This window comes from Haemaphysalis longicornis, unplaced genomic scaffold (genome assembly GCF_048455015.1).
Source record: "Haemaphysalis longicornis isolate Haplotype H1 unplaced genomic scaffold, Haemaphysalis longicornis Haplotype H1 scaffold_10, whole genome shotgun sequence".
NCBI lineage: Eukaryota > Metazoa > Arthropoda > Arachnida > Ixodida > Ixodidae > Haemaphysalis > Haemaphysalis longicornis.
In genome coordinates this window covers 108,067,516-108,093,638 of record NW_027526204.1, presented here as the reverse complement: position 1 = coordinate 108,093,638, position 26,123 = coordinate 108,067,516, and the positions used below count along the sequence as shown (strand labels likewise).

Genomic DNA, 26,123 nt, shown 5'->3' with positions numbered 1-26,123 from the left:
ACAGTCGTCCGCCTTTCGGTGATGTGGATGCCGTCGCTGGTTAGTGGTCCCCACGGATTTCGGCACCACGCTTGACAAGAAGACGGCGCCCTTCAAGGACAACAGGCGGCTTTATTGAGCGTCTCACAGACCACCCTCAGCCCGCCTCCATGACCGAACATGAAGAAGACGAAGACGAAGTGCACGAGCCGGGCCCATACCCCAAGCATGCAGTGCAGGCCCAGCGCCACCATTCAATGTCACTTCTTTTTCCTCTAACAACAAAGTTCCAACAATGTGTGTAATGCCACCCAATTGAAAGCCACAGTCACGATTGTTACTCGCACAGCCCGCGATCGTTTATTCCCAACTGCTCAGCTAAAACAAGGCTTATAAGTAAGGTCTATTAGTTCTGTAGGGATAATATATAAGGATGGTCTTTAACGATTCTAGGTCTATGAAGATGACCTGCAGGAAAAGCTGCGTAGTAATGTCACCCAACCAAGCGCCACAGTCACTCTTGTAACTCGCACAACCATCGATCTTTCATTCCCAAATCGCACCATCCCCCCCCCCCCCCCCTATGCTGCGGATTGGCCGCCATTCGAGCACTCGCTCACCCGTCTGAACGCCAGCTGGAAGAGAGTGGTCACGCCCCTGACAAGGGACAGCTGAATCATCTGCACGAACAGGTCGCGAAAATTGTTCCGCTGCGTCCAGCGGCGAACGTCGGTGACCGCGATGACGTGTTTGACGGAATCCTGAACCGACTGGGTTTTCGTCATGAACGCGAAACACTTGGAATAAAGGGGGAACATAAGATGGCGTCCACCGGCGTCCACAGGCTGTGGATTGGTCACGCTCAGCAGGGTGCGGTTCAGCTGGCTCCAGAAGACATCTGCGCAAACAAGTCGCGAAATGCTGCAGGCTGTGTTCCAATTCGCGGACAGCAAGGTAGACTGCGCATTAGACACTTAAAGCAACAAGAAATGGCACTGCGGCCATCGTCATCACCATTATAAACTTTATCATGTCCCTGCGGACTTTCGTTTAAGTACCACGGGCATACACAAGAGGATATAGGCGAGCTCACCTCTTTTACCGCCTTACCCATACCCGACTATACCTTGAGTCACCCCTCCTAAATAATGGTAATTGGGAAAAGGGAAGACGAATACAAGGGTAGAACTATGGGCGGAGTCTTATGCCCAGACCCCGGTGGCAGCAGCTCCGCCCTTGGCTCTGCGGGCCAGTTGTAATCGGTCTTGTAGAGCTTGACTTTACAGGGCCGCATCCCAAGTTTGGAGGGAGGAGTGCGTGTCATTCTGTGTCTGCATAATGATGGGGAAGTTCAATGTAGCATGAAAAAGGTTGGCTTTGTCTTTGCATTTGGAGCATTGCATTTGCTAGGGAACATACGTGCCAATCAGGGGCGAATTCCCAGTTTCATCCATTTTATGTTCGTTTTAAGGTGTCCGTTTCAATCGAGCCCTAACTGGCTGAAAACAGACGACCGGATGCGACGCAGGACATTCATCGGTCAGTGTCCTCGCAAGAGCAACTACGTCACGACTGAAAAGGAAGATAAATGGACATTTTCGAAACGGCCAAAACCCAGGATTGCACCCCTGCATTGTGCGGAAGACGTTGGTATGAAGTTTTCTCGGCGTTTGTGCATCTTGTATACATAAGTCCCCGTGTTGGGTAGGTAGGGTTCTTCGTTAAAATCGTTTTCGGAGCAGACGTTCACCGTAGGTTACCCAAGATCTCCAAACAGTGCCGCGGCCACTGGCACAAACAAAAAAATTCACAGCATATCCACGGGGTGAATGATGATGAGTGGGCGAAGCTCCTGAGGGGAAATCATCGGTAAAACCGTGACTCTTCAGTGAAAGTTCGCCCACTACATCTGTGTCCGAACGTAACGTCTAGAAAGTCTCGCTTAAACCGCGCGTCGGCACCTTGGGGCTGAGCTCGCCTGATGCGTTTTGCAGACGCCTCACGAGCTCTCACTGCATCGGGGTCTGCCTGCCGATACGCGCGCTTTCTCGCCGCTTCCCGTTCTCTGACGTTTTGGAGATTTTCTTCGCGCCGCAGCCGTGCCGCTTCGCGTACGGCAGGGTCCTCGCGCCGTTGCCGTGACGCTTGGGCCTCTCGTTCTCGAACGCTGGGATCTTGGCGGCGTCGTCGCGCAGCCAGACGACACGCTTCGGCCTCCCGCTCTCGTACGGCAGGACCTTGGCAGCGGCGTCGCGCAGCTTCACGGAGCGCTTCTGCCTCGCGGGCTCGCACATCTGCAGCCTTATCCATCGGGCGACTCCGAGCGCGCGCCAACAGCGAACGGATTTTATTACAACGCTCCCCGCCATCTAGTAAACAATCCAAGAACTAAACTAGAGGTAGCCACGCCATCTAGTAAACAATCCAAGCGCATCTTTTCATCATATACAAGTACCGCCGTCTAGTAAACAATCCAAGAACTAAACTAGAGGTAGCCACGCCATCTAGTAAACAATCCAAGAACTAAACTAGAGGTGGCTACATACATACGTCGAGTATGGACAGACCCACGCCCTAAGGAGCTTCACCCCTAAAACATTGTTGCAGACGTGTTAACAGAGGCAAACCGCAGCTTCGTAACAGACAAATACAGCTTCGTAACAGACAAATCATAATAAACACCAAAAAAACACAAATTAGCAAGATCAGGCACGCAAGAAAATCGCAACAAACATCTAAATTAAGAAACAAGCTTGTTTGTCGCAGTATTAGTATGCATGAAGGTGACGCTGGCGTAGACTGCAAAATAACCTCATCGTGCATCGTCGTTGATTTCAACGCTGCCTTCGGGAAGCAGTGTTCGTTGCCGTCACGGTTGCGAGGATTGGAACAAGACTTAAAGGGGTCCTGAAATACCTTCCGCCGATGCATGGATGTACATCTACCCAAATAAAGCAATGTATTTGCAATCTCCTCCCGCAAGAATTTTGTTAAAGCGATGAGTATTAGCTGAGAAATCGTAAATCAAAAACCGCGCATTATCGTCGCTTCGCGTTTCCTCCTCCTTTCGACTTACTCTCCGCTGTTGACGGCGCGCGAGCCTTGCCTCCCATGATGCTGCGCTCCGCAGCGGTGACGTACTTCCGCTATTGCGCTGATCAGACTATCGTCTGCTACGGGCAAGCTTTGTTGACACCATGAATCCCGCACTGCGCCGCTCAAGGCTGGAAAAGCGAACGAAAAATCTGGCCGCATGTATGCGGCGGCCTCGCCTTGCCCTTTCGCGGTGTACGTTGCTGGCGGCACATGACTTTTTATCGGCGGCGAACTCGCAGCCGCACGGGGAGGGTCGTGCGCTCTAAAGTCCCTCGATCGGCGTTTATCGAGGGACTTTAGGGCGCTCGTTCCCTTGATGCACCGCGCACTGTTTATCCAAAAAGCGCCGTATCAGATGTGGCCCCGTTGGTGCCGGGTCTTATTTTGCGGCGGTGGTAATTCCTGCCGGCGGCATGAAAAAGTCGTATTATACCGATACAGAACCCGTGCACAAAACGCTTCAATCATGTGACCAGTTCAGCTTGGGGCGACGCGTAGTGGAGAGCGGCAACGTTGGCAAAACATTCTCCGCCGCGGCTCTGAGCTTTCTAGCGCTGAAGCGAGCGCCATTTCTTCGACAATCTCAAACATCGGTTGCCTGGCAACAAGGCACAAACCGCTTAGAAGTCAGTTACGGTTCCGTGATCCCGGTTCAGCTCGGGGCCCCACCTCGCGACATGTGGGCACTGCAGGCGTATCATTCATTCCCATTGGGAAGTGCGAGATGCGTTTGGCATTACAGGAGGCGATGGTGTGTGTGTTGTGGACGCCTTTGTTTCGCGATGAAATGCGCCGCTGTGCTTCTGCGGGTGGATAGTGCTTCCCATGGTCTGGATTATCTTTCTCGAGCGACGTACGACTCAACCTCGTATCGGGTATGTGCAGTGTGCGTGGCTAAAAGCCATCGGCTTGTGCGCCAGAGTTAAGTGACTTGCTGTTCGTCCCCGCAAAGCGCGCGCGAGGTGAGTACCGAATTTACGACGGGCAGGAGGCAACCCATCCTCTGTCAATCGTGGTTCAGACTTTCAACGCATGTTGTGACGTTGTGTTCGTTAGAAACGCATCTCTGGATTGTTTTGAAGTAGAATAAAATGTATGCGTCAAACCCGGGCATTCGGCTCAGGGCGTTCTCTGCGATTGCACGAAAGAAGTGCCACAGGGTTTCAACGCTTTCTTTATGGAACGTACTCAGGTAACAGGATATCAATGTCGTGTTATGGCCGTGTTGCATTCAATACAAACGGTTAAGCGTTTGTTTTACACTTGTTTCGTTTGTCGTAAAATGCCCAAGCACTCCGGCACTCCGCTGGCAGATAAGCCGGTGAGCCGACGCTGAGCAGACGACTCATCTCTTTGCCGGAAGTGCGTGAAAAAGCCGCCCAATAGCAGGGTGTCTAGCTCATGACGAACATCTGGGAATCGATGATGTAGACATGTGAAGATGGCGGCGTCCAAAAACACGAAGGAAAGGGTGAGAAAAAAACGACAAACTTTGCAACAAAAGTGTGAGCTTTCCGCTGCGCGTAAAATAGTAATACTTGGCACAGAGGACGTTGACGACCCAATCTAACGGTTGCGCTAGTTCATTTAGTGTGCTCAAAATGCCTTTCAGGGCCCCTTTAACATGCAGGAAGATCCACTAAGATGGCAAAGAAGCCGTCGAAATGGGAAACGAACAGCAACACGCATGGGAGAAGACATAGCAAGAGCAGAGTAGCGTCACTTCACACTATTCATCCGCCGCGTGTCTAAACCCTTCTGGAATACACCGTTTCGAGCAACGCCGAAAAACAAGGGGCATGTGTAGCGTGGCTCCACCCATAGAGTTTGTCGCCGCAGTCGCGTGCTGTTGTGGGCGCCGCCATAGCAACTACAAGCATTCCTTTTCTACTTAGCTTGGCTTGGCTTTCGACATGGCTTCTTTTCGCTCCTGAAGCCAAAGTCAATAAAAATGAGTAACAGCTTTTGTGTTCGTTTTACCTGTAGCTTCTACATAATGTCTGACAAACAAATTAAACAACTTTTATAATCATTTACATTACTGTTCTTTTTTTTTTTGCATTGACAGGGTATACTTTTGAGCTTGTTGGTGAGCGATGCCAAGAAGCGACGGCATGTTTCTCCGCGGTGAATGACGGCACGCTCACTGAAGTGCGTCTCGCCTGGACACTAGCGCCAGATGTCCCTATAGCATGAAACCCTATGGCCCCACCCTCATTTCCTCAAACGCGCATTCTGTCAGCTGTATTTTCACAAAAAAAAAATTGGCCGCGTATCTGCTCCTTTCGTTGCAAATGTCGTCAAAAGACGATAGCCTTTGTAGACATTTGCCAAGGAAATGCCCCCCTTCGCTTTCCCGCTCACCTCTCATGCTGTTCCTGTTCCGTCGCGCTCATCCCAAGGTAAACATACTAAAGGTTTGCTCAAGGCGATTTGAATTTACCGCGTTCCACTGCTACTGGCGGGGTTCCTCGATGCCAGCGCTGCAGTACGGCGGAGACGCGCGTGAATCGAGGCGGCTGACTTGCCTCGAGCTTCGCGATCGCTGCGCTGCCTGCCGCTGCTTCTCCGCGGCGTTGACGGGATGTGCGCTGCGTGGCTGATAGGGGCTCGTGCAGTGTTTTGGTTCTGTTTCGCTTGTTTTTGCCTTTCCGCGCCCTACAAAAACTTGTTATGGTGACGTCTATAAGCAAAGAGTACGTGTAAGTCACTTAAAAAGCAGCTGCGTCTTCGTAGAGCACGCGATCGCCTGCAAGAGCTACCCGAGGACGCGGTTCTGCGCGCATCGTCACCGCTCTTCCGGGCGTCGGCGACGGTAGCAGCATATCACCCCTGTCACCTCCAAATACGTCAGGCACAAATGAATTCTACTGTGGCCTCGTTTAGACCTGATACTGGCACAGTGAGAGGTTGGCTTCATTTTGCAGCGTGGACAACGAATGCGGCTTCGTTTCGAGTATACACGTCGCAGAAAAATGTGTTTCGGGGATGTGATTAGCCAATCCCGGACAATAACTTATGCCTTTTATAAGAATATAAACTATGCCAAAATGTAAAGTATATTCGTTAAATATGTGCCCACACATGCCTTATAGCAAGAACCAAGACAATCTAATATGAAACCACGGAAAAATACATGCTGTGCAAGTGCGGAAGAAACATAATAGCTCTAACGGAAATGAAAAAAAATACAGTGCAGCTTCTGACATGCTAAAGACGTTCGTCGAAACTGAAGCCAGGTAGGGTTCACCAGACCAACGTACTATATGCGAAATGCACTGCTATTTCGGGAGACATAGGTGGGGGTAGGAGGTTTTAGTAATCACACACACAGTAATGGAGGTTTTAGTAATCACACACACAAATCTCGCGTTTTCTGTCGTTTTGTTTTTCGACTTTAACGAACAGCTGATCGTTCGGCGGACGCATTTTTGGAAGTATATAGGGTAGGCGGTTCACAAGCGATGAAAGGTGCCGTTAGAAGAGCGTGGTATTAAATAAGACCCTCTGATTTCAGTTTGTGCTTTATTCTTCAGGCACCCTGTGCCATGTGACGATATTTCGAAGAAGACTTTAGTCAAGGATGACGATTATATTCTAAGCCCATCTGCGCGCTGCTTGCAGAGGATATATGTAGCGGATGAACGTTTGCCGGCGCTCACCTCACGACCAGACGACTCTTTGTCGTGTGCTGATCCCCGAGTATAATTCTGCATTATCCATTGTACTTTCGTTGAATATTCCCGAAATTGACACTCACTGGCTTGTAAATGGTGGTTATCAATATCTAAGGTATATTATTGGCAAAAATAACTGGCGTGCTGTCAGGTATGAGTGTTCCGCTGAATATATAAGCGCACAAAACTGATTTACATCGTAGTGTATACCCGTAGCATCAACATCTGAGGAACTGGTGGTTACAGAGACACTGCTAGTAAATTCAGGGCAGTGTAACTACAATCAGGTTCATGCATACGCCGGTTCCGCGACGCTGGCCTGTGACACACACCAGACCGAATATACCACACTAAGATCGCGTCAGAAACATGTACACTCTCGTAAACACACCCCATTTGCGAACAGAGTGACTGCTCCACATAACCATAGATTTCCAACGACCGCAAACGCTAAATCTCAGTCGTGAACATGCCGCAAAAGCAGCGGTGGCAGTGGGGAGCGGGACGGAGACTCCCGCGCCTGCTTTCGAAACGGGCCGCTAGGGGGATTTCAGTGGCGCCCCTACAGGCCGCGCTCGAGGCGTATAGAGCCGCGTGGCCGTGCTCCACGTGCGTTCCAAGCAGAACGTGAAACCTAGCTAGTGGAACCTTTCTTTGCTGTTGCCGCGTGATTTCTCATATGCCACCAGGAGGTGGCGCGGGCAACAGCAGGCGGTACGCGTTCTTCTTCAGTAGATGTAGAATATCATTTGCTATCGAAAAACCAAGCATGCAGGAATTTTTAAATGCGGAGCATTTCTTAGTCGCACGATGTCGCGCTTCGGCGTCGGCGCCGTCCACACGCTCACTGCGCATGCGCGTCGCGTCGAGGCGCAGGTGCGGGTTTCTCCCCCGTACCCTCCTCGCTCTCAACAACAGGTGCGGCGGTGCGGGAGGAGCGCGTGTACCCCGTGCGCTCCGTCGCTCTCAACAACAGCTGCGGCGGTGCGGGGGGAGCGCGTCTGTGCGCGCATGCGTCGTAGCTACCCGTGCGCTGCGTCGCGCTCAACAGTAACGGTGGCAGGGCGTGTACACGTGATAACGGCGTGGTGGGTGCGTGGAAAGTTTGCGCGCTTGTGTACGGAAGTGTGCGCATGCGCGTGTCTCCCCCGTACTCCTCTCCCTCGAACGCGGGCGGTGTGTATATAAGCGGCGGAGCGCGTGTTCGGAATTCAGTCAAGGGCGTCTTTGCTTGGCTTTCGCTTGACTTGACGCTTTGCTTGACTCGAGTAGATGCGATGGAAGCAACGTCTTCACCAGTTACACAATCGCACGACCGCTCCTCAAAGACCCCTTGACAGTGCACTTTACCGACCACAAAGCAGTCATCCTCTCCGTCCAATACAACGACGGCACCAAGCAATAAAGACATACTAACTTTACACTCCTTGCCTTCGCTTCTCCTTCATTCAATAAATAAGAATAATAAAGACGAAATAACAATTAAGCATTCCCAAACCATACCCAATTACGCAACATTCACGCGATACCCCCACCACTCTGCGACGCATTTACTCGAGTCCCCCCCGTGGGAAGATGCGGGCGGGTTTTTTTAATAAAGGAACACTGTAAATATTCCTTGTGTACTAATTTCCTGTCTTATATTTGCGTAATGTCTTGTTCTTGTTCAACAAAGTTGACAAGTATGAAGATATAAACCGGGCTTAGACGTTTACATTTGGCTGTGAGTATATAAGACTATTGCGCAGTAAGCGGTTTACGTTGGCCGGGTGGCTGAATCGAGTTACAGACAGACAGACCAAAATTTCTGGGTTTAAGTAGCCCAAGAATGACTACCGTCTTTAAAAAAATGTGCGTTACGCAACACCTCTGCCGCGGTGACGATAAATGAAGCGCGCGGTCATGCAACGCCTCGTTCGAAATTGTTTTGCGAGCAGACGATATAATGAAGCGCACACTGCGGGCGCAGACGGGTAGAGGCGCGGTGTATACCCTGCGGAAGCCATGCTCGTACAGCCGGGATCAGGATTTCGAGGTAGTAGTGGGGTTATCTAGTTTAAGCTAGGGAAGGAATATTGCAGATTCATTTCAGGTGGCGCTCCCTCCATGCGGATGATATCACAAGTACTTTATCAGCGTAAACGGCCCCAATACAACGCGCCGAATATGCCGGGCGTGCTGCGCGTTATTGCGCCGGTTCCGCTCGAGGTGTATTGGACGCTCCACTATCACTACTTTCATAACCCAAGCAGCTGGAAACTCGAGAGTAGGCAGAACTCGGGCCTTCTGGAATAGCGCCTGTGGACCTTTACTGAGAACGATTGCGCAAAGCATGGGCGTGAGAAAACGTGAGAGAGGTCGCGTTGCGGAGGGAAAGAAAGAGTAACAAAGTTTATTTAATGAGAAAAACAATGGTTGGCCGTTGTCTTGGTGGGCTCCCTAGTCTAGGACTCAACATTCCTTGGCCCTCTCTTCAGCCAGGTTGGTAAGGCGTAGCTAGTCTTCCCGGCCAGAACCGGTCTGGGCTGCCTCCTATAGAGCTCGCGTGAAGACAACGTTGTTTTGGCAAGTTGGCTCAACTACAGCGTGGGAGATTGACGAAGACGCGGAAAAATTGGGCCCATCTCCCCGCGAGGGGGACTCGAGTAAATGCGTCGCATAGGGGGTGGGTGTATTGCGTTAACGTTTAGTGTTTGGGGAGTTGGTGGTAGTGAATGCGTTGTATCAGCAGCTTCTTGAGTCAAGGATATAAGGCGTGTTCGTAGCCTCCCATTCTGTGTCGGCTTTGTGGAGCAGTGGGTAGAGCACCATGTACATTGCGTTCCGCCCGCAGGGTCCAGGGATCGAAACCAGGCGCCGGATAGTATTTTTTTTATATAGTGTAGGGGGAGGGGTGCGGACTACGACTACGGACGTCAACGCGGGTGACATCGTGAGTTACTGAAATGCTCTGCACTTAATACACACGGGAAAAACGCTGTCCCGTGTTTTGCGGTGTAGAGGACGCGTCGTTTTGCGCTGTCACACTGAAATAATGGACTATCAACATGCCCAAGATGTTGGATTACAAACACGCTACCCATGTTACATTCTGGTCCTTTTCACCTCTAAGTTATTCCAGAATCAGTCCGATATGGGAAATACGACGTTAATGTGATTTCCTTTCGTACCCTTCACGTCCTCGAGGAAAGAGAGCGTCGATGCACGTCGGTGGGCCCAAGTATTGCAGACGTAGCCGTAGAAGTCTTGGCACGGGTCAATATCCTCTGTGATGTGTTCTTTGACGTAGTCTGCTGCCAGATGACACTCCGGCGTGTAGCACTCGTACCTGGAAACAGCCGTCATCACCACCATCATCATCAACAACAACAACAACAGCAGCCTGCGTATATCAGGTGCACGAAGGTCTCGCCTAGAGATTTCAAATCGCTTGAATCTTCCGTCTTCCCCAGTTTACTCTTTGCCTGAAATTTTTTTACTCCGATCACACCTCCACAGAACGCTATGTTACACCAGGTACATAGAGAACGCCCCATTTCGTCAATCCCTCGTAGCGTCCATCTGACCTTCAAGCTCAGCCAAGATCAAGCCAGAAAGAACCTCTTGCGGTGTCCCAGTGAATGCGTCTACACTCGGGAACAGATTAAAAACGGATATAGCGCATGTACGGTATCACTCCGCCTAAGCGATGGACCCGGATGTCAACGGGCGCGCGCGTTTTGAAAGGACATTGCTATGAATCCGTGATATCGTCTGCCTTTTCTCACGTAGTTTGTTTGTCGTCGCTGAAGTAATTTACAAGCATACTGAGTCCAAAAACATCACGGGAACGGCTCGTGTCATGTTCAAAATATTCCCAGTAAAGCACTACTTGCGCCGCGCGGAGTAACATCCGACCGCGGTGACGAGGCACAGCGGGAACTTCCGTTGCCGTTCTCGTAACCGGGTGTAATCGCTCGTTCGTTCCAGACGGAGGGGTGCGGAGAGGGGGATGGGGGAAAGAATAAGGGTGCGTGTCATCAGAAAATCCGACAAGATGGCGCTGGCTGCATCCAAGTTAGATGCACGTTTGCCCTTACAACGGCACTGGAGCCGTGTCTTGCCATGCAATTGTGTTCACGTTCACTGCGGATCTCGACAAACTTCTCAAGCTTAAAGGAGCCATGAAGACAAAATACAAGTTGGGTTTATTAAAAAGGCGGCTTAGTCCCGATAACAATGATACCAATATCATCGCAATCTTCGAACAAATAACGGAGATATTAAGGAAAACGTGTGAAGCAGTCACGACCCCCTAGCCGATTTCCCGCAACTTTTCTATGACGTCACGGAACCTTGTTTGTGCGATTGGCGACCGCCTAACTGACCTGTCGCGACGACACATGACTGGACGTCTGTAATGGGGCCTCTAGTTCCGTTTGACCGCATCACTTGAATGCTAACGTGCAGTTAACGCACTAAGAATTATGTTTTATTGTTGGCCCGTATGACGTCATCCTTGCTCATAACACGTCACTGTGGCGCAAAATTTGAAAGTTTCTAAATACTTCTCGCTTTTTTTAGTTAAAAAAACATCTTTTGGGGCTGTAATGGAGCTGAGTGAGATACTGAATCCTAGTTCTTTCAAATTAAACGAAGTTGCATTTTCTCTTCATGGCTCCTTTAACAGCGTTCAACCGCGGCAGACTTTATGGCTACTGTTGCATGTAATGTGTCGTGTCCGAGGTGCTAAACTATTTCTTGGGAGCGACAACGGTTCACGCTCAGAAGAAATAAAATTTGCTCATGATTTTCGCCTAAATTGTGCGTCACCTCTATGTCGTGGGCTAAAAAGCTCCGCTGGTCATCCGCAGAGTGGAATTTTAGCGGGATTTCATGGCAGTTCGCGAAAGCGTTGTTGCTGTAGAACAAAGATATTTGCTGCAACAGAGATACGGTTGCTATAGCAACACGTGTGTTGCATTGGTGACCGCTTATATAACCGTGGATAGGGCGCAAACTCGGGAGAACCACTTAGGGAAGTCACACACAAAACAGATATCGATACCCCAACTGTGAAAAATCTATACGGTAAGAGCGAAACAAATACATCGGGACAAAAATATAAAATAGTCTCGCCATCAATGTCAAACAGAGCACTATTTCTGTCCAGTGCCAAAAATCGTGGGAGAGGGTAAAACTCTTACTACATTCTTTGATAATACCGTTCCGTGTCTACAAATATGGCACCGCGTTTTTTTTTTGTTCGCATTTTATTTGGCACGTATTGTGCAAAGCGCGCGTATTTTTACAGGAACCATGTAAATATTTTGTTTACTTCCTGACAACAAAGTCGGTGTTCGTGTTTAAACATATTGCACGGGCGTACTACTGCAGCATTGCTGAGGGCCCAGATGATTTTCGCTCAAATATCCACTAGGTAATAATGCGTAAAAGCAAATTGAGAAAATCTAAACAGAAAATTTGGAGAGGAAATAACGGTTGCGGTAGCAGCTGGATTGCTGTAGTAGCTGACCGCACAGGCACCCTGAACCGGACAGAGGCCACTGCGAACGCACAGCTTTTAGGTGCGAAGCACCTTAGAACCCCGCTTTGTCCGTGCCTTGGCGTGCGTGTACACAGTGTTGCGCATGCGCGAGGAGCATTGGATTGAACGGGATTGGATTGGATTTGATCGGATTGGACTGAAATGGATTGAATTGGATTAAATTTAACTGTATCGGATTGGATTAGATTGGAATTGCACATACTGTACACGCGCGTTGTCACTCATTTACATGCGCGAGTGGGCAATGCCCCGCGGGTGATTTACGGTAAGAAAGATCCCCAGTGCTTCGCTCACTCGTCGTGATTCACTTCGTGGAGATGCGCAATTTTTTTTTCTAATAAAGAGCTCTTTCAGCAGCGGCGATTTCTCAGACAGTTATCGCCCACTTCCTGCAGCACGCCATGCGAACGTTCTGCGTGGCTTAGAGAGACAAGGCGTAAAAACAACAGTGATGAATGAGTGACAATTCCTCTTTGTGAAAACTGGAAAGGCTTTTCCGGCGGCCAGGGACGTCGGAACAGGGGTGCTTTATTGCAGATGGGTATCTGCTCCCTCAGTCAGAGGGCATCTGAAAACGGCTGCTGAGACCCGGGCGGCTCCGGGTAGGTTAAGCTTATTTGAAGAAAACAAAATGCTTAAGAACCAGGCAATATTCAGTTGAAATCCTAGTGGTGCTGGTCACTTAATTGAACGACATTATTCGCCTCTATGAATGGCCCCAATTCCAAAAGAATAGTGATTTCGACGTTCTCCGTCCTCAGCAGATATTATTCGTTTAAACCATGGTGATTTTTCGTCTCAAATATTCGGTGCCTGCGGTATCAATCAAAGGATGTATGGTATACACTGGCTTTGTTTTTTGTATCGGGCTCATACTATTATAATAATAGCAATAGGAGCCAGCTTCACTGTAGAGTATGATCAATATTCCTTTACGCTAACTAGCTCAGATTTCTTGATTGATTGAATGTAGGGTTTAACGCGATGACGCAACGCAGGCGATGAGGCGCGCCGTAGTGGAGGGCTCCGGATTAATTTTGACCACCTGGGGATCTTTAACGTGCGCCGAAATCTCGAACACACGAGCGTTTTTGCTTTTCGCCTCCATCAGAAAAGCGGCCGCCGCGGCCGGCAATCGAACCCGCGACCTCGTGCTCAGCAGCACAACGCCTTAGCCACTGAGCCACCGCGGCGGGTATGAGTTCATTACAAACCTACAAACCTAAGCAGCTTGCACCAATCGCATATATTAGTTGTCAGCAGAGATATCAGCGGTGAGGCTATGCGTTACGAAAAAGGAAAGCGCCCGTATCATAACAGTGGAATTTTTCTAATGTTCTAATGTACTGGCACCGCAGGCAACCCGAAATATTCGGTACAAATTTAAAGAAAATGATCCGCTGTGCATACACGCACTCTAACAATATAACACATGGTTCAATTTCCATTTCTCCACATTTTAAACCGGAAAATGACGGATTAATTCCCTGACCTCACTGGTACCCTTTCCCGCATAGCAACTTGTTTTTTGTTTAACTGATCTGTGTATTTAACTCTTAAGATTTGCCAGTTTTCATCCTGTAAGCCTTCAGTTGGTAACGTGAACGCGCATGCCTGGTAGCATGCTCGCGGTTAGGAGGCGTGTATGTAAATGTGCAAGAAGTGTGCAGTGCTTTTGCGAATTTTTATTTAATATACTTATATGTGCACTGCTTCGTTGCATTAATAAATAGAAAGAGTCACAGCGAAGTCACTAACTGCGGTTTCAAAGCGAAGCTTGCTATGTCCTACTGATAGCGCCATTCGTCGCGCGAAACTAACTGCAGGAAAGCCAACTTTACAAAACGGGTTTCACAAAACGAGGATGATAATCGAAGGGCTATCAAGCGCCTTAACAAACGCTCGCCGTGGTCGGAATCAAAGCTGGGTCCATTATTGCGACATTCCGGCACAGTAGAAGCAGCCTGGATTTTGGACTTGCTCTTTAACTCGGGTATAGCATGGAAGAAACCTTGCCGCTTTAACCATTTTTCTCCTTGAAAAAGGGCTATTTTTTTAGTGTGCCCCCCAGCATCAGTGACATTGAATAAATATTTGATTGTGTTTGATTTGGTTTTATGTTGGTGGGTATACCACGATTACTTATGTATACTAGCCATTGTTGCGCCTCTGTACAGCCATTGCAGAAGTATGCCCAAAGTAAATAAATGATCATGATATTTAAATAACAATAGCATAATGATGAGGATGGTGATGAATACGCGTATGGTAGCGTAATTTTCGCTCCCCCGAGGAAAAAAGGTCCGACGCCACTGCCGGCGGAAAACACCTTCTCGTTTGCAGCCAGCGCTATTTTGACGGCGGACGCTACGAGCGCCGTCTGCAGAGCGCCTACGGTGATGACGGTGATTGATGATTGCTTTGGTATCCCCTTTGCAGTGGGGTGATGACGTATCACCTTACCAAAAAAAAAAAACGAATATACCGATGTTTTACACTTTTCGTTTAAAACTAGCGCTGCTCTTAGGGCAGGCACAAAAAAACTTATTACGCACAAAATACCTATTTTTTGCGTTACAGGTGGTAGCTGTCCTAGGCAACATTCCCCTCTTTGTTTTTCGACCACCAGCATTCTAACCTTCCTTTCGTCGTATCGACAGCCTTGAAGTTAACTCCCTCAGTGCTACCTTTAAATCCTAGGGCTTCTGTAAGCCGAATATTTCCCTCATGTAGATTTGGATGGATACTCTCGCATTCTAACACTATGTGCCGCATAGTTTGTTTCTTTTCCGCAGACCACGCATACCCCACCATTTTGTGAATACTGCCCCACAAAGCTCTTAGTTCGCAGGCAACCTGCTCTAGCCTCAAAAAGCAAAGCACTGCCCTGGGAATTATCGTAGAAATTTTTCTTTCTGATGTCCAATTTATCAGCCCTGTACATCTCTAACGACGTTTTGGCGTCCATTTTCTCTCTCCATTTATTCGTTTCTATCTGCCTTGCCTCTGTTTCAGTTACCTTGGCTGTTTTGGATTCTCCACTGTTCTTTCCGTATTTCATCGTTAGCAGTCTTCCTTAGCCAGTGCGTGTCCATGCTTTTCAAGTATAGGTACCTAAAAACCTTAGCTGTCCACCTACGTTGATACATTGCTCTCAGCCTCCTCTCAAGACATATTTTACTCTGTGCTTCTCGAACTTCAAACGACGCCCATCCCATACCTCCCTGCACTGCTTCGTTAGTTGTTTTTCCATGCGCTCCTAAGGCCGAACAACCTACCGTTCTTTCGTTCACTTCAAGGCCTGCTAGAGCGTCTGATTTTAAGCAGAGTACAGCACTCGCAAATGTGAGTCCCGGAACCATTACTCCTTTCCACATTCCTCTTACTACTTCATATTTCTTATACACCTACATAGCCTCTACGCTTCCCGATGTCTGCACTTCGCTTTCCCTTACCCTTAAGTTGCCCCTCGTGAGTTCTTAAATAGTTATCCCCTTCATTTATCCACACTCCCAAATATTTATATTCCTTCACTCTGGGTAATTCGCCTTGCCGGATAGACACTGCGTCAGTGGTAGCGTCATTAAAAACCATTATTCACGATTTTCGTGCGCTAAAATTTAACCGGAGGTCGGTGGCTTCCTGACCGCTAATATTTATGAGCCAATACACATCGGTCTGGTTATCAGCTAAAAGAACAATGTCGTCTGCGCATAACATTCCCGGAATACGCTGTTGTACCATTTCGCTTTGCAACATATGCGTTTAGGTTGAACCCAAATTGACTTCGAGTTTCTTTTCTAACCCTGCGGGTAAAGCATAAACAGTATTGGGCTCAAAGGGCATCCCTGTTTCAGTCCCCGATGGGTGTTGATCTGCTGGGCGCATTTCTGTCCTCCCCATGTAAGGTGTACTCTTCTGTTTTATAAATTGCTATAAGGAACTGTATTAACTTGTCATCTAATCCCTGGAGTTTCAGCATTCTCCACAGCAGTTCTCTGTTTACGTTGTCATATGCCCCTTTATAATGTCCAAGGGCGTAATCCATAATGGTCTATTCTTTCTGCGCTTTCGCAATTCCAATGCATTGCGTTATCACGAACAAATTATCATCCAATCGCCTGTCTTGTCTAAATTCATTCTGCAGTTCCCCAAGGATTTCATTTTCTTCCATCCATGCTTGAATTTCTGGTTTTATCACCTGCATTACGAATCTATACACCACTGACGTTACTGTTAGTGGTCTGTATGATTCAATATTGGCTTCCCCTCCCAATACACCCTTCCCTCTGCCTTTACGAAATTCATCCTACTTTCTAGCCATTCCTACGGTATTTGTTTGGTTTGCATCACCTGATCTCATGCCCTCATAAACGATGCCTTACATTTCGGTCCAAGCAGGTTTATCAGCTGCATTGGTATTCCGTCCGGGCCCACTGCTATTTGGGGGGGGGGGGGGGGGGGACCTTTTGCTCTGCTTTTTTCCAATCAAGGTTGCTCAAACTTATTTCCCTTTCCGCAGTATTCTGTGTCGCTGATTTTATCGGAGCAGGCTTCCCTACCTCTAATGCCGTAAACTTCTCACTAATTACTCGATGAATATGCGCCAACGCGTGCTCTTCTAATTTTTTCCCCTCCTCATCAATCAAGAATTTCTGATGGATATCGTTTTTTGAGCGTAGTAATTTTACATGATTCCAAACTTCTTTGATGCGCTTTTGTCCTTCCGTATTTCTTCCATCCATTATTCGCGTCTGTGCTTGATCTTTGCTTGCACCATTTTCTGTACTTCTATTTTTTCCCCGGTATATATCCCATTTTTCGTTCACTACCTCCCGTTCAAAACCAGTTCTTTTTGCCTATGTTCTCTCGACGCCTTTTTTCGCTGGTTAATAGCCTCTTTTATTTCCTTATTCCGCCAGCGTCTCGACTTTCTTTACTCTTTCCATCGGTTTCGTTGCCTGGCTTCATTCATCTTACGCTTTATGAATGCTATCATTTCGTCGTAATCCCACTTTTTGTCTGGGCCTTCATTGATTTCGTCTTCCATCATATCAGCGATGATATTTTACAGTTCATTGTTCAAATTAGTTCCTTGGGTCGTACCAATTTCTAAATTTGTCCAGGTTGCGCCTCCAAAGTGCACGGTAATCCGCTTGCGGGCGCTTCCTATAGCTGTCTGTTCCGTTCTCACCTCTTCTCATTTCCCGCAACCTTTCACATACTGTTTCGGAGACTAGACTATAATCTATGCTGGACTGTCTGTTACCACCTTCCACGTTATTTGTCCGTCACACTTGTTTTCCGTGTTTACTATTACAAGCCGGTTTTCCTAACATAGATCTATGACTAGAGAACCGTTGTGATCTGTGTATCCATCCAAATCTTCTATGTGGGAATTCATATCTCCAATTAAGAATATTCCACCCGAATCTTTCACCTCTTCTTTTATCTCTTCTCAAACAGTTTACCATTTCCTATCATTTTCCTCCCTAGCTCTGCTGCCACTCCACAGACACACAACTCATAACCATGTATTTTTCCCCGCTATGGTGTCTCTAACCCATAGATGCTTTTTCCAGCTTTCATGCATTCTCTGCCAGTCGGTCCCTTGTTTAATGAGCATGCCAACACCTCCCCCTCTCCTCATTCCTCTGGTCCTGTTGCATCCTTCCAAGACATAATTGTCTATGACAGGTGGGGCTTCTAGTTCTCGGAGGCGAGTCTCGGCTAAAGCGTACGTGTTTATTTCTTCCCGTTCAAGTTGGTTTTGAATTTCTACCCACTTATCAGTCTTATCTGCCTCCCTCCATGCTTACGTAGTTGATTAAATATTTATTGCATTTTTTTCCCCTTTCTCTTTCCGCTTACGGGGTCTATTTTACACTCTCGCAGCCACCACCATTCTGACGGTGGACGCTACGGGTGCCCGCGGCACCTCCGCGGAGTTCTTACCACTCTCGGGAGGCCCTGGTGCGGTAGATTCCGTACACGGAGAGGACGATGAAGGATAGGAAGAGGATGGCTGCTATGCCTGTGATGACGATCGCCTGCGTCGAGATGCCGCGGGATTTTCTCACCGCCCGAATGTTTCCCACGTTGCCAAAGAGCTGAAGGATGTCTGCAGTGACACACAACAGAGAGTGACCAGTTGGATAAGGGGATAAAGAGCGAAGACGTGCTTTTCTACTGAGCGATCTCTCTAAGCGTTGTTGCAAGCGGTACGTAAAGCTTGAGGGAACTTGGGAATATAGCTCCTACGTGCGTAAGCAGCACAACTGGAAATAATACCGCGCAATCGGCAAAGACGAGAGAACAACACTGGCGAGCTGGCTTTGCCTGAAAGCTTATATTGCGCGTAACAGCAGCATACACGTACCGCCATGAGCAGGAAGATATGATACCCGCCGCGGTGGCTCAGTGGCTAAGGCGTTGCGCTGCTGAGCACGAGGTCGCGGGTTCGATTCCCGGCCGCGGCGGCCGCTTTTCTGATGGAGGCGAAAAGCAAAAACGCCCGTGTGTACGAGATTTCGGCGCACGATAAAGATCCCCAGGTGGTCAAAATTAATCCGGAGCCCTCCACTACGGCGCGCCTCATCGCCTGCGTTGCGTCGGCGCGTTAAACCCCACAATCAATCAATCAGGAAGATATGATGAACAACAACCGGGGTCGGCCAAGAAGTCGATTGAGGGAGGAGCTACGAAAATTTGGGGGTAAGGGTGGTCTCAGCTAGCACTCTATAGACGTTGCTGGAGATCTTTGGGAGAGGCCTTCGTCCTGCAGTGGGCACAACCAGGCTGATGATGACGATGAGGATGACAAAAAACATCCGTTTCTTTGTCACGGCCGCTTCTGTGAGTGCCATTTTTTTATGTGCCTCCCTGCCAGGTAAATGCCTCCCTTCCCTCCTTCCTCGAACGTTTTATTCTCTCCCCTTCCTGTCTCACTCCTACACGATAGATACGGTGGAGGTTTCTTCAATTTCGCCGCACATCAAAGATCCCCAGGTGGTCAAAATTAATCCGGAACCCTCCACTATACGGTGCGCCTCATCGCCTGCGTTGCGTCGGCGCGTTAAACCCTACAATCAATCAATCAATCAATCAATCAATCAATCAATCAATCAATCAATCAATCAATCAATCAATCAATCAATCAATCAATCAATCAATCAATCGATCGATCGATCAATCAATCAGGTTTGCTCACATCAATTCAATTTTTTCGCGATCCACTTCTCGAGCACCATCTACTGGAACTTTTCGTTACTGTTGGACTTGGAATGGCGCCACGAGATCTATAGGCTCTTGCGCGAGCCCTTTCTGTAGTTTTGTGTTCAAACATTGTTTTCAGCGCGCATTCTTTATTTACTATCGCAGAAATCTAGCAGGCATCTATTTTCAATGAAAAGAACAATGCTAATACTAGTAATGTATTGATGTTCTGCATCAAATATGGCTGCTCGCTTTTTTCTCAACGACGTTGAGAAGTATGAAATATTGTACCAGATTCAGCAGTTTGGGAAGGTTTTGCCTCTAAAACTTCTCGTTTAAGAATTCTCTTAGCTTTAGGCCGGGAGGCGGTATCGATGAACATGCTGGCCGGTAGGCAGGCAGGCAGGCAGGCAGGCAGGCAGACAGACAGACAGACAGACATTTGTGAGGGAAAGAAAAAGAAATAAGAATAAAGTGCATACAGGCTAGCCCAAAAAAGACTATCGTCATTGAAACACAAACATTATGTGACCCCTTTGCGCATCAATAAAGGCAACCTGTTTCGCCGACACAAAATATTAACGGTGCGTTAACACAACAGTGATGTGTGATGAAGCTCCGCGATTACGTGTCCTTCAATGAGCTCCCACGGTAGCAGCTGTTCCTAGCTGAAACGTTAGGGCTACAGCTGTATCATTACAGGTACAAACCCAGGAAACGCCCCGTAGCGTCCATCTGACCTTCAAGCTCAGCCAAGGTCAAGCTAGCGCCTCGTGAGGTTGCGCAGTAAAAGCGTCTAATCGCTCGTTCGTTTCAAAATAAAGGCTGCGAAGAGGGGGATAGGGGGACAGAGTAAAAGGGCTGGCCATCAGAAAATGATACTACGATGCGCTGGCTGTATCCAAGTTCACTGCGTGTTCGCGCCTAGACCGGTCACTGTGCCGGCCAGCGTCTGTATTGTCTTTTGGAGCAATTGCGGGCGCAGTCACTGCGCGACCTCGGCGCGAAAACAGAGCTCTCGCGCGGCAAACTTGGTTCAACCGCTTTCAAGAACGCCAGAAGTTTTTTCGTAATGTTTGTCCTATCATCCTGTTCTCGATGGCATATATATATATATATATATATATATATATATATATGATGCTGTTGTGCACGATAACCTTTCAGTTGGTGTCAGCGCTGCTGTGACGGTTGTTCCTAAGTCTCTCGTCCTTGTCGTTTGCGCTGTTTTATTTTCCGTCACGCTCCAACTCACCCAAGCTTCCGCGTTATGTAACACAGAGAGAACACACTGCATTGTATTCACGGTGTCACAGTTAACGGGTGCAAGGATGTTGAAAACAACTGAAAGAATACAAAAGGAAAAATACGTCAAAGGGACTTCACGTTGTGAGTTCGTTCATGCTCTTCTGGCGCAATGGTTTCTTTTTTTTTTTTTTTTGTCTTATGGTGCCTGTAGAAGTCAGCGACCCAACCGAACCTTTTGGGTGTTGATTTAACACATACGAGGAGCCAGTTGCGGAATATTCGAGTGTCGCGGGAAACCGCTGCCTATGCTAATGGTCATTTGCGTATGGTTAGATCAGCCTTTTTTTTTTCATCAGTATAGTTGGTGAAAGCTTGGTATAACACATATTACGCGAACATTAAGCGCCATGTATTCCGCCGATGCGCCTCTGCCATCTCAGCGGACAATCATGTTAACAGCCTCAAGAGAAGAAGAGAGCGAAATTGAGCTCCGGCTTGGTACCATCATCCACACTACGCTCTACCATCTACGCGTCGTTCGTCATACACCTTGTAACCTCAATATAAATAAATCCAACTCGTAAGACAAAGAGTTTCGTGTCATATGATGAGCGTATACATACACACGCGTGCGCGCACGCACTCGCACCTGACGCTCCCTCCTGAGGAGAGGGATCACGAAATTTCACTCCTCGTACCATTCATTATATGTGCTCCTAATTTCCGCTCACGAGGGGGAAATTCCGCTCCGCAAGGCATACGGATACGGTGTCTCTTGTTTCTCTTTCTAAATAGCTTATGATCATTGTCATCATCAGTTCTATAAAGAGGGCAATTCGGCGTCTAGCATCATGGGTCCCTTCGCACTTACTGATGATTACGTCTTAATAAGTGGGCTCTTCCGGTTCATCCTGAACTAGTTAGCGTCGGCGTGTGTCAATCCTCAGCCATCCATAACTTCCTTGGCGCCTGAGCCTCGGGCAGAACAAAGACCGCACGTGAGTGCGCACCGCTGTTACAGGCGAAGATGTTATAAAAGCGGTGTCTGTTCTGGCGGCGCTCCATGTAATACTAATTTTTCCGGAAGTCTACCAGCAGTCACTGTTCATCTCCGCCCGTTGGCTGCCAGAAGTCACATGTGACACCTGCCGGTAGAATAACGAGATTGTTAGTCTACCGCAGCCGAAAAACACCTAACCTAATCAAACCTACTTAACGGAACAACAAAACAAAGGCACAGAGGACCAGAGGAAGAGGCAGCCAATGCGTGGCCACTACCGGTGAAATTTTGGAAAAATTATTCCGCCGGAGCCGCCAGAATAGACAATGACATGCTGTAAAGAACAGTGGTTCCACTTTTCGGTATTGGGCCCCCTGATGCTCCGCTCCTTTGCTTTCATTTCCACCCCTAGTAACGTCACTTCGCGCGGCGCTACTTCACGAAGCCGGGCCATTTTCATCATGGTCTTCGAAGCTCTCCCCGGCGCGTTCGCCAGGGCCGGCCACCATACAGTTTCACACTAATGTACACTAGAGGGGAATCTGGCGCTGCCATCGCGGGCCGTCGTATGCGCCGCCATTGCAGCTAACGACGTTCTTCGCCATCTTGGCTTGGCCAGCCACAAGGCTTCTTTTTTGTCGTGAAGCCGAAATTGACAAAAAAGGGTAACATTTCTCTTGTTCATCTAGCATAAAGCTTCCGAATAATGACCGACAGATAAATCTTTTGGAGCATCAATTTCATTATAACAAAACAAATTTGATTAATCTTCTACAGTAGTATTGTTGCTTTCTGGCAGCCAGAGGCGACTTTCTAGCCTCTTCGTGAGCCATGCCAAGGACAAGTGGAACGTGCATGACCAAGGACAAGTGGAACGTGCATGCTTTCTGGCAGCCAGAGGCGACTTTCTAGCCTCTTCGTGAGCCATGCCAAGGACAAGTGGAACGTGCATGACGGAACGCTCGCTGAAGCGCGGCTCGCCTAGACAGTGCGCCAGATTTTCCCCCCAGTATATACTATTAGTATGAAACTGTATGCCGGCCACGACAGACAGGACCCTTGGAGGTGAACAACGCACTCGCCTTCTTTGCCGAGGAAGACCTGTCCCTCGATGATGTGAGGGGCAAGGCGAAACATCCTGTGGGTCGCCTTGGGCGCGGTGTATCCGACGTTTTCGCCCGGGTGGAACATGGGCCGGCGGCCCTTTTTGCTGCTCTTCTTGTCTTTGGTCATCGCTGCTCGCTCGCTGGAGGTGCAGAGCCGGGAGGGCTGCGTGCAATGCTCAGCGCGATCCTTCTTCTTCTCCCCTGCACGCGACGTCAGAGCACCTGCGCCCCGTGGTTCGCGAGGATGCCGCTGACGACGATAATGGCGTCAACGAGAGACGAGACTGCAAACAGAGGAAGACCATCAACTGGGCGGTCACTAGGCACTAGGGTGGGCACTAGGGCATTGCAGGGCAGGAACGGCTGGAGGAAGGCCTTCGCGCTGCAGTTAAGGAGGCTGGGAGGTTTAATACTGCATTGTATGCAACCAAGAAGAAGAAGAAGAAGAAAGAGAAGAACTTCTTCTTCATCATCTTCTTTTTTTCTTCTCCTTCTTCTTCTTTACTTATTTATTTCTTTCCTTTCCTTTCTTGTTTTATTTTGATAATGGCTAATTTTCAAACTCTATTCCTCAACAGAAGAAGAAAAAAGCTTCCGAAATTTTCTAATTTTTCTCTAGTAATGTACCTAGTCAGTGATCTCTTTCGGTTTAACGACTGATGTTTGGCCGATCCCCTGCTTGGGTATGCGCCATTAATATAAGGAACAACAACAACAAGATACAGAGCTCCGCTGGTAAATCATAATGTGCGCTGAGCACGAGGACGCGCGTTCGAGTTGTGAGCGGGCGAATTAGCCCCCTTCTTGCTCGATTCCTGGCCGATCGCCCGCGTTGGTATGCACCATAAGACGTGGAACAACAACAACAATCGATTCCCGGCCGCGGTGGCCGCTTTTCTGATGGAGGCGAAAAGCAAAAACGCCCGTGTGTATGAGATTTCGGCGCACGTTAAAGATCCCCAGGCGGTCAAAATTAATCCGGAGCCCTCCACTACGGCTCCCATAATCGCTTGCGTTGCGTCGGTGCTTTAAACCCTACAATCAATCAAATCGTACTGTGGTTTGTGTGCTGCTTTGCTGCGGTCCCCTTTTTGGTAATCAGCCCTGAAATTTTTTTAAGAGGACAAACGTCACTTTTAGACTATACAGACACGAACACCTTCACCAAACTATTCATCTATAAGTGCCCCGAAAAGCCCAGATGTCATTCCCGTGAAATTAACGCGTCCCCTGCCGCTTTGTTGCACGTCCTGAGCTTCGTTTGGAACTGTCCTGCTGACGTCACGGTGACCTAAGCTGCTTTACCGGTTGTAGCCGGCCGACGTAGCCTTTATTTAGAAGTCTTTACTGTCTCGACCTCAATTTTATGTTGATTTTGCACTTGCGCGATAGTCATTACAGAGGCCACGAGGACAAAATCAAAGTTTGGTTCATTAAACAGGCTCCTTTGTCTGGATTAGCCAACCAAAGAATTCACCACGAGAAAGCTTCGCGTTCAACCATGATCATCGTTAGGCGGAGGTGTGCATTATTTTTATCATTTGTGCCACTAAACGCGACCTAGTGCGGGAAATTTCGTCGTGGCCTACACGATAATGCCGCTTCAAGACGACCTCCATAAGGACTGAACCACCCCTTCCCTTCTACCCCGCTCTTTCAACGATGGCCTCAGCTAGGCCTTCCTCGCCACTAAAGCTGGAAAAAACGACAGCAGCAACAACAAAAACAACAACGAAAATCATGCACCCCTCCGTCTAACAACGACGATGGTTGAACGCGAAGCTTTCTCGTGGCATGGATTCTTTGGTCGGCTGATCCCACACTGCGCTTATGTCCTACTCTGGAGGCACGCACCACTTCAGCTTATTAGATGCGACGCATCTCTTTAACTCGCCTTGTTCCGCGTCGTTGTCGCGGCGTAGTCCGCATCCTCGGCGCGGCAGCTGTGCGCTCCGCCGCTCTCACCGCAGCGCCATCTGTGCGTCAGCGCGGTCAGCTCGCTCCCGTCGCCGTGCCAGCTGTGCGTTAGCGCGCAGCTTGCGCTCGCGCTTGCGCTCGGTTAACACATGTGCATGCGCTGCTATTCGCTGCTATGCGCTCATTCCGCTGCATATAAACGCGGTAAGTGCGCCGCTCCGCTCAGTCGTTCCGCCGCCGGCGCTCCGATGACATCGTCCGATGATTTGAATAACGCAACGGCAACCCCCGATGAGTCGCATCTACCCCATGGTTCCCCTCGCGGGAAGATGGTGTAAATTTTTTTCACCCAGTCATTGACCCCCACTGTACCGTCTGTGACGCAGCCTACTGTAACTTAGATGGTATGCTATGGCAGTGCCCGGCGTTCCAAGAGGACGGCGAACTCACCACAGAGGAAGAATGGGCCGTGGCGCTCCACAGTGAAGACTACTACACTCAACTCCGGACTGTACAGAAGGCCTGCGTTAGGGCGGAGGTCCCAAAGCTCCCGCCACCCCCGCAGGCGCGTCCCGCGTCTACTCTGGGCGGTCATCTGGGCCGTAGGTTAGACCTTCACGACTTAATTAAGTTAGATGTCTGTCTGTCTGTCTGTCTGTCTGTCTGTCTGTCTGTCTGTCTGTCTGTCTGTCTGTCTGTCTGTCTGTCTGTCTGTCTGTCTGTCTGTCGAGAATACCCACAGCAACTCTCAGGTGTGCAATCCGTAGTCTTAAGGTTTGGGTTTGGGGTGTAGGGCGCGAATCGGTACATGCTGCGTGGCGTTCTCTTCGACCATGTCGAAGTGGAGCAAAACCGCGCAGTAAGGAAGCGGTTTTCTCTGGCGTACATGTTCATCCTTTCAAGGAAGGCGATGACGAACGCTTTAGTTCATGTTCTCAGTCTCTGGTTATTGCCAGCCATTCTTGCGGGACCATAACGACAGCTTTTTAGATCGTGTCAAGAGTATGTGCGTGCCGCCAAATGCCAAAACGTTTTTCTCCAACGCAAACGATTCCAGTTAAAACAACTAGGCTGCGCGAAAAAGGGATGTCGATACCTTGGTCAGACAATTGCCGCTTGTGCAATCAACCACAGACTATATGGAGCATTGTTTTGTGCTGTGCCGTGACGCGGTGTTGTTATGGGACGTTTTGCAATGGACTCTAAAAAATGGCCTTGAGATCACCCCGTACAACACTCGCTTGCCATTTCAAGATGTTAATAGGGTGCCATATGGCGTTTTTGTTCTGTTAGGATTGTTTAGCATGTGGAAGTGCCGCATGATTGATCGACATGCG

General features: G+C 48.8%; 1 protein-coding gene across 1 annotated transcript; it reads right to left on the bottom strand.

Annotated features, from left to right (window-relative positions):
- On the bottom strand, window positions 1-22,996 carry LOC144160009 (uncharacterized). The gene is made up of 4 exons (XM_077691636.1): window positions 22,846-22,996; window positions 18,256-18,421; window positions 9,923-10,080; window positions 1-877 (listed from the first exon to the last, which is right to left on the bottom strand). Exons 1-4 carry the CDS (start codon window positions 22,994-22,996, stop codon window positions 561-563), a joined length of 792 nt encoding a protein of 263 aa, XP_077547762.1. The 3' UTR covers window positions 1-560.
- Window positions 22,997-26,123: the final 3,127 nt, after the last annotated feature.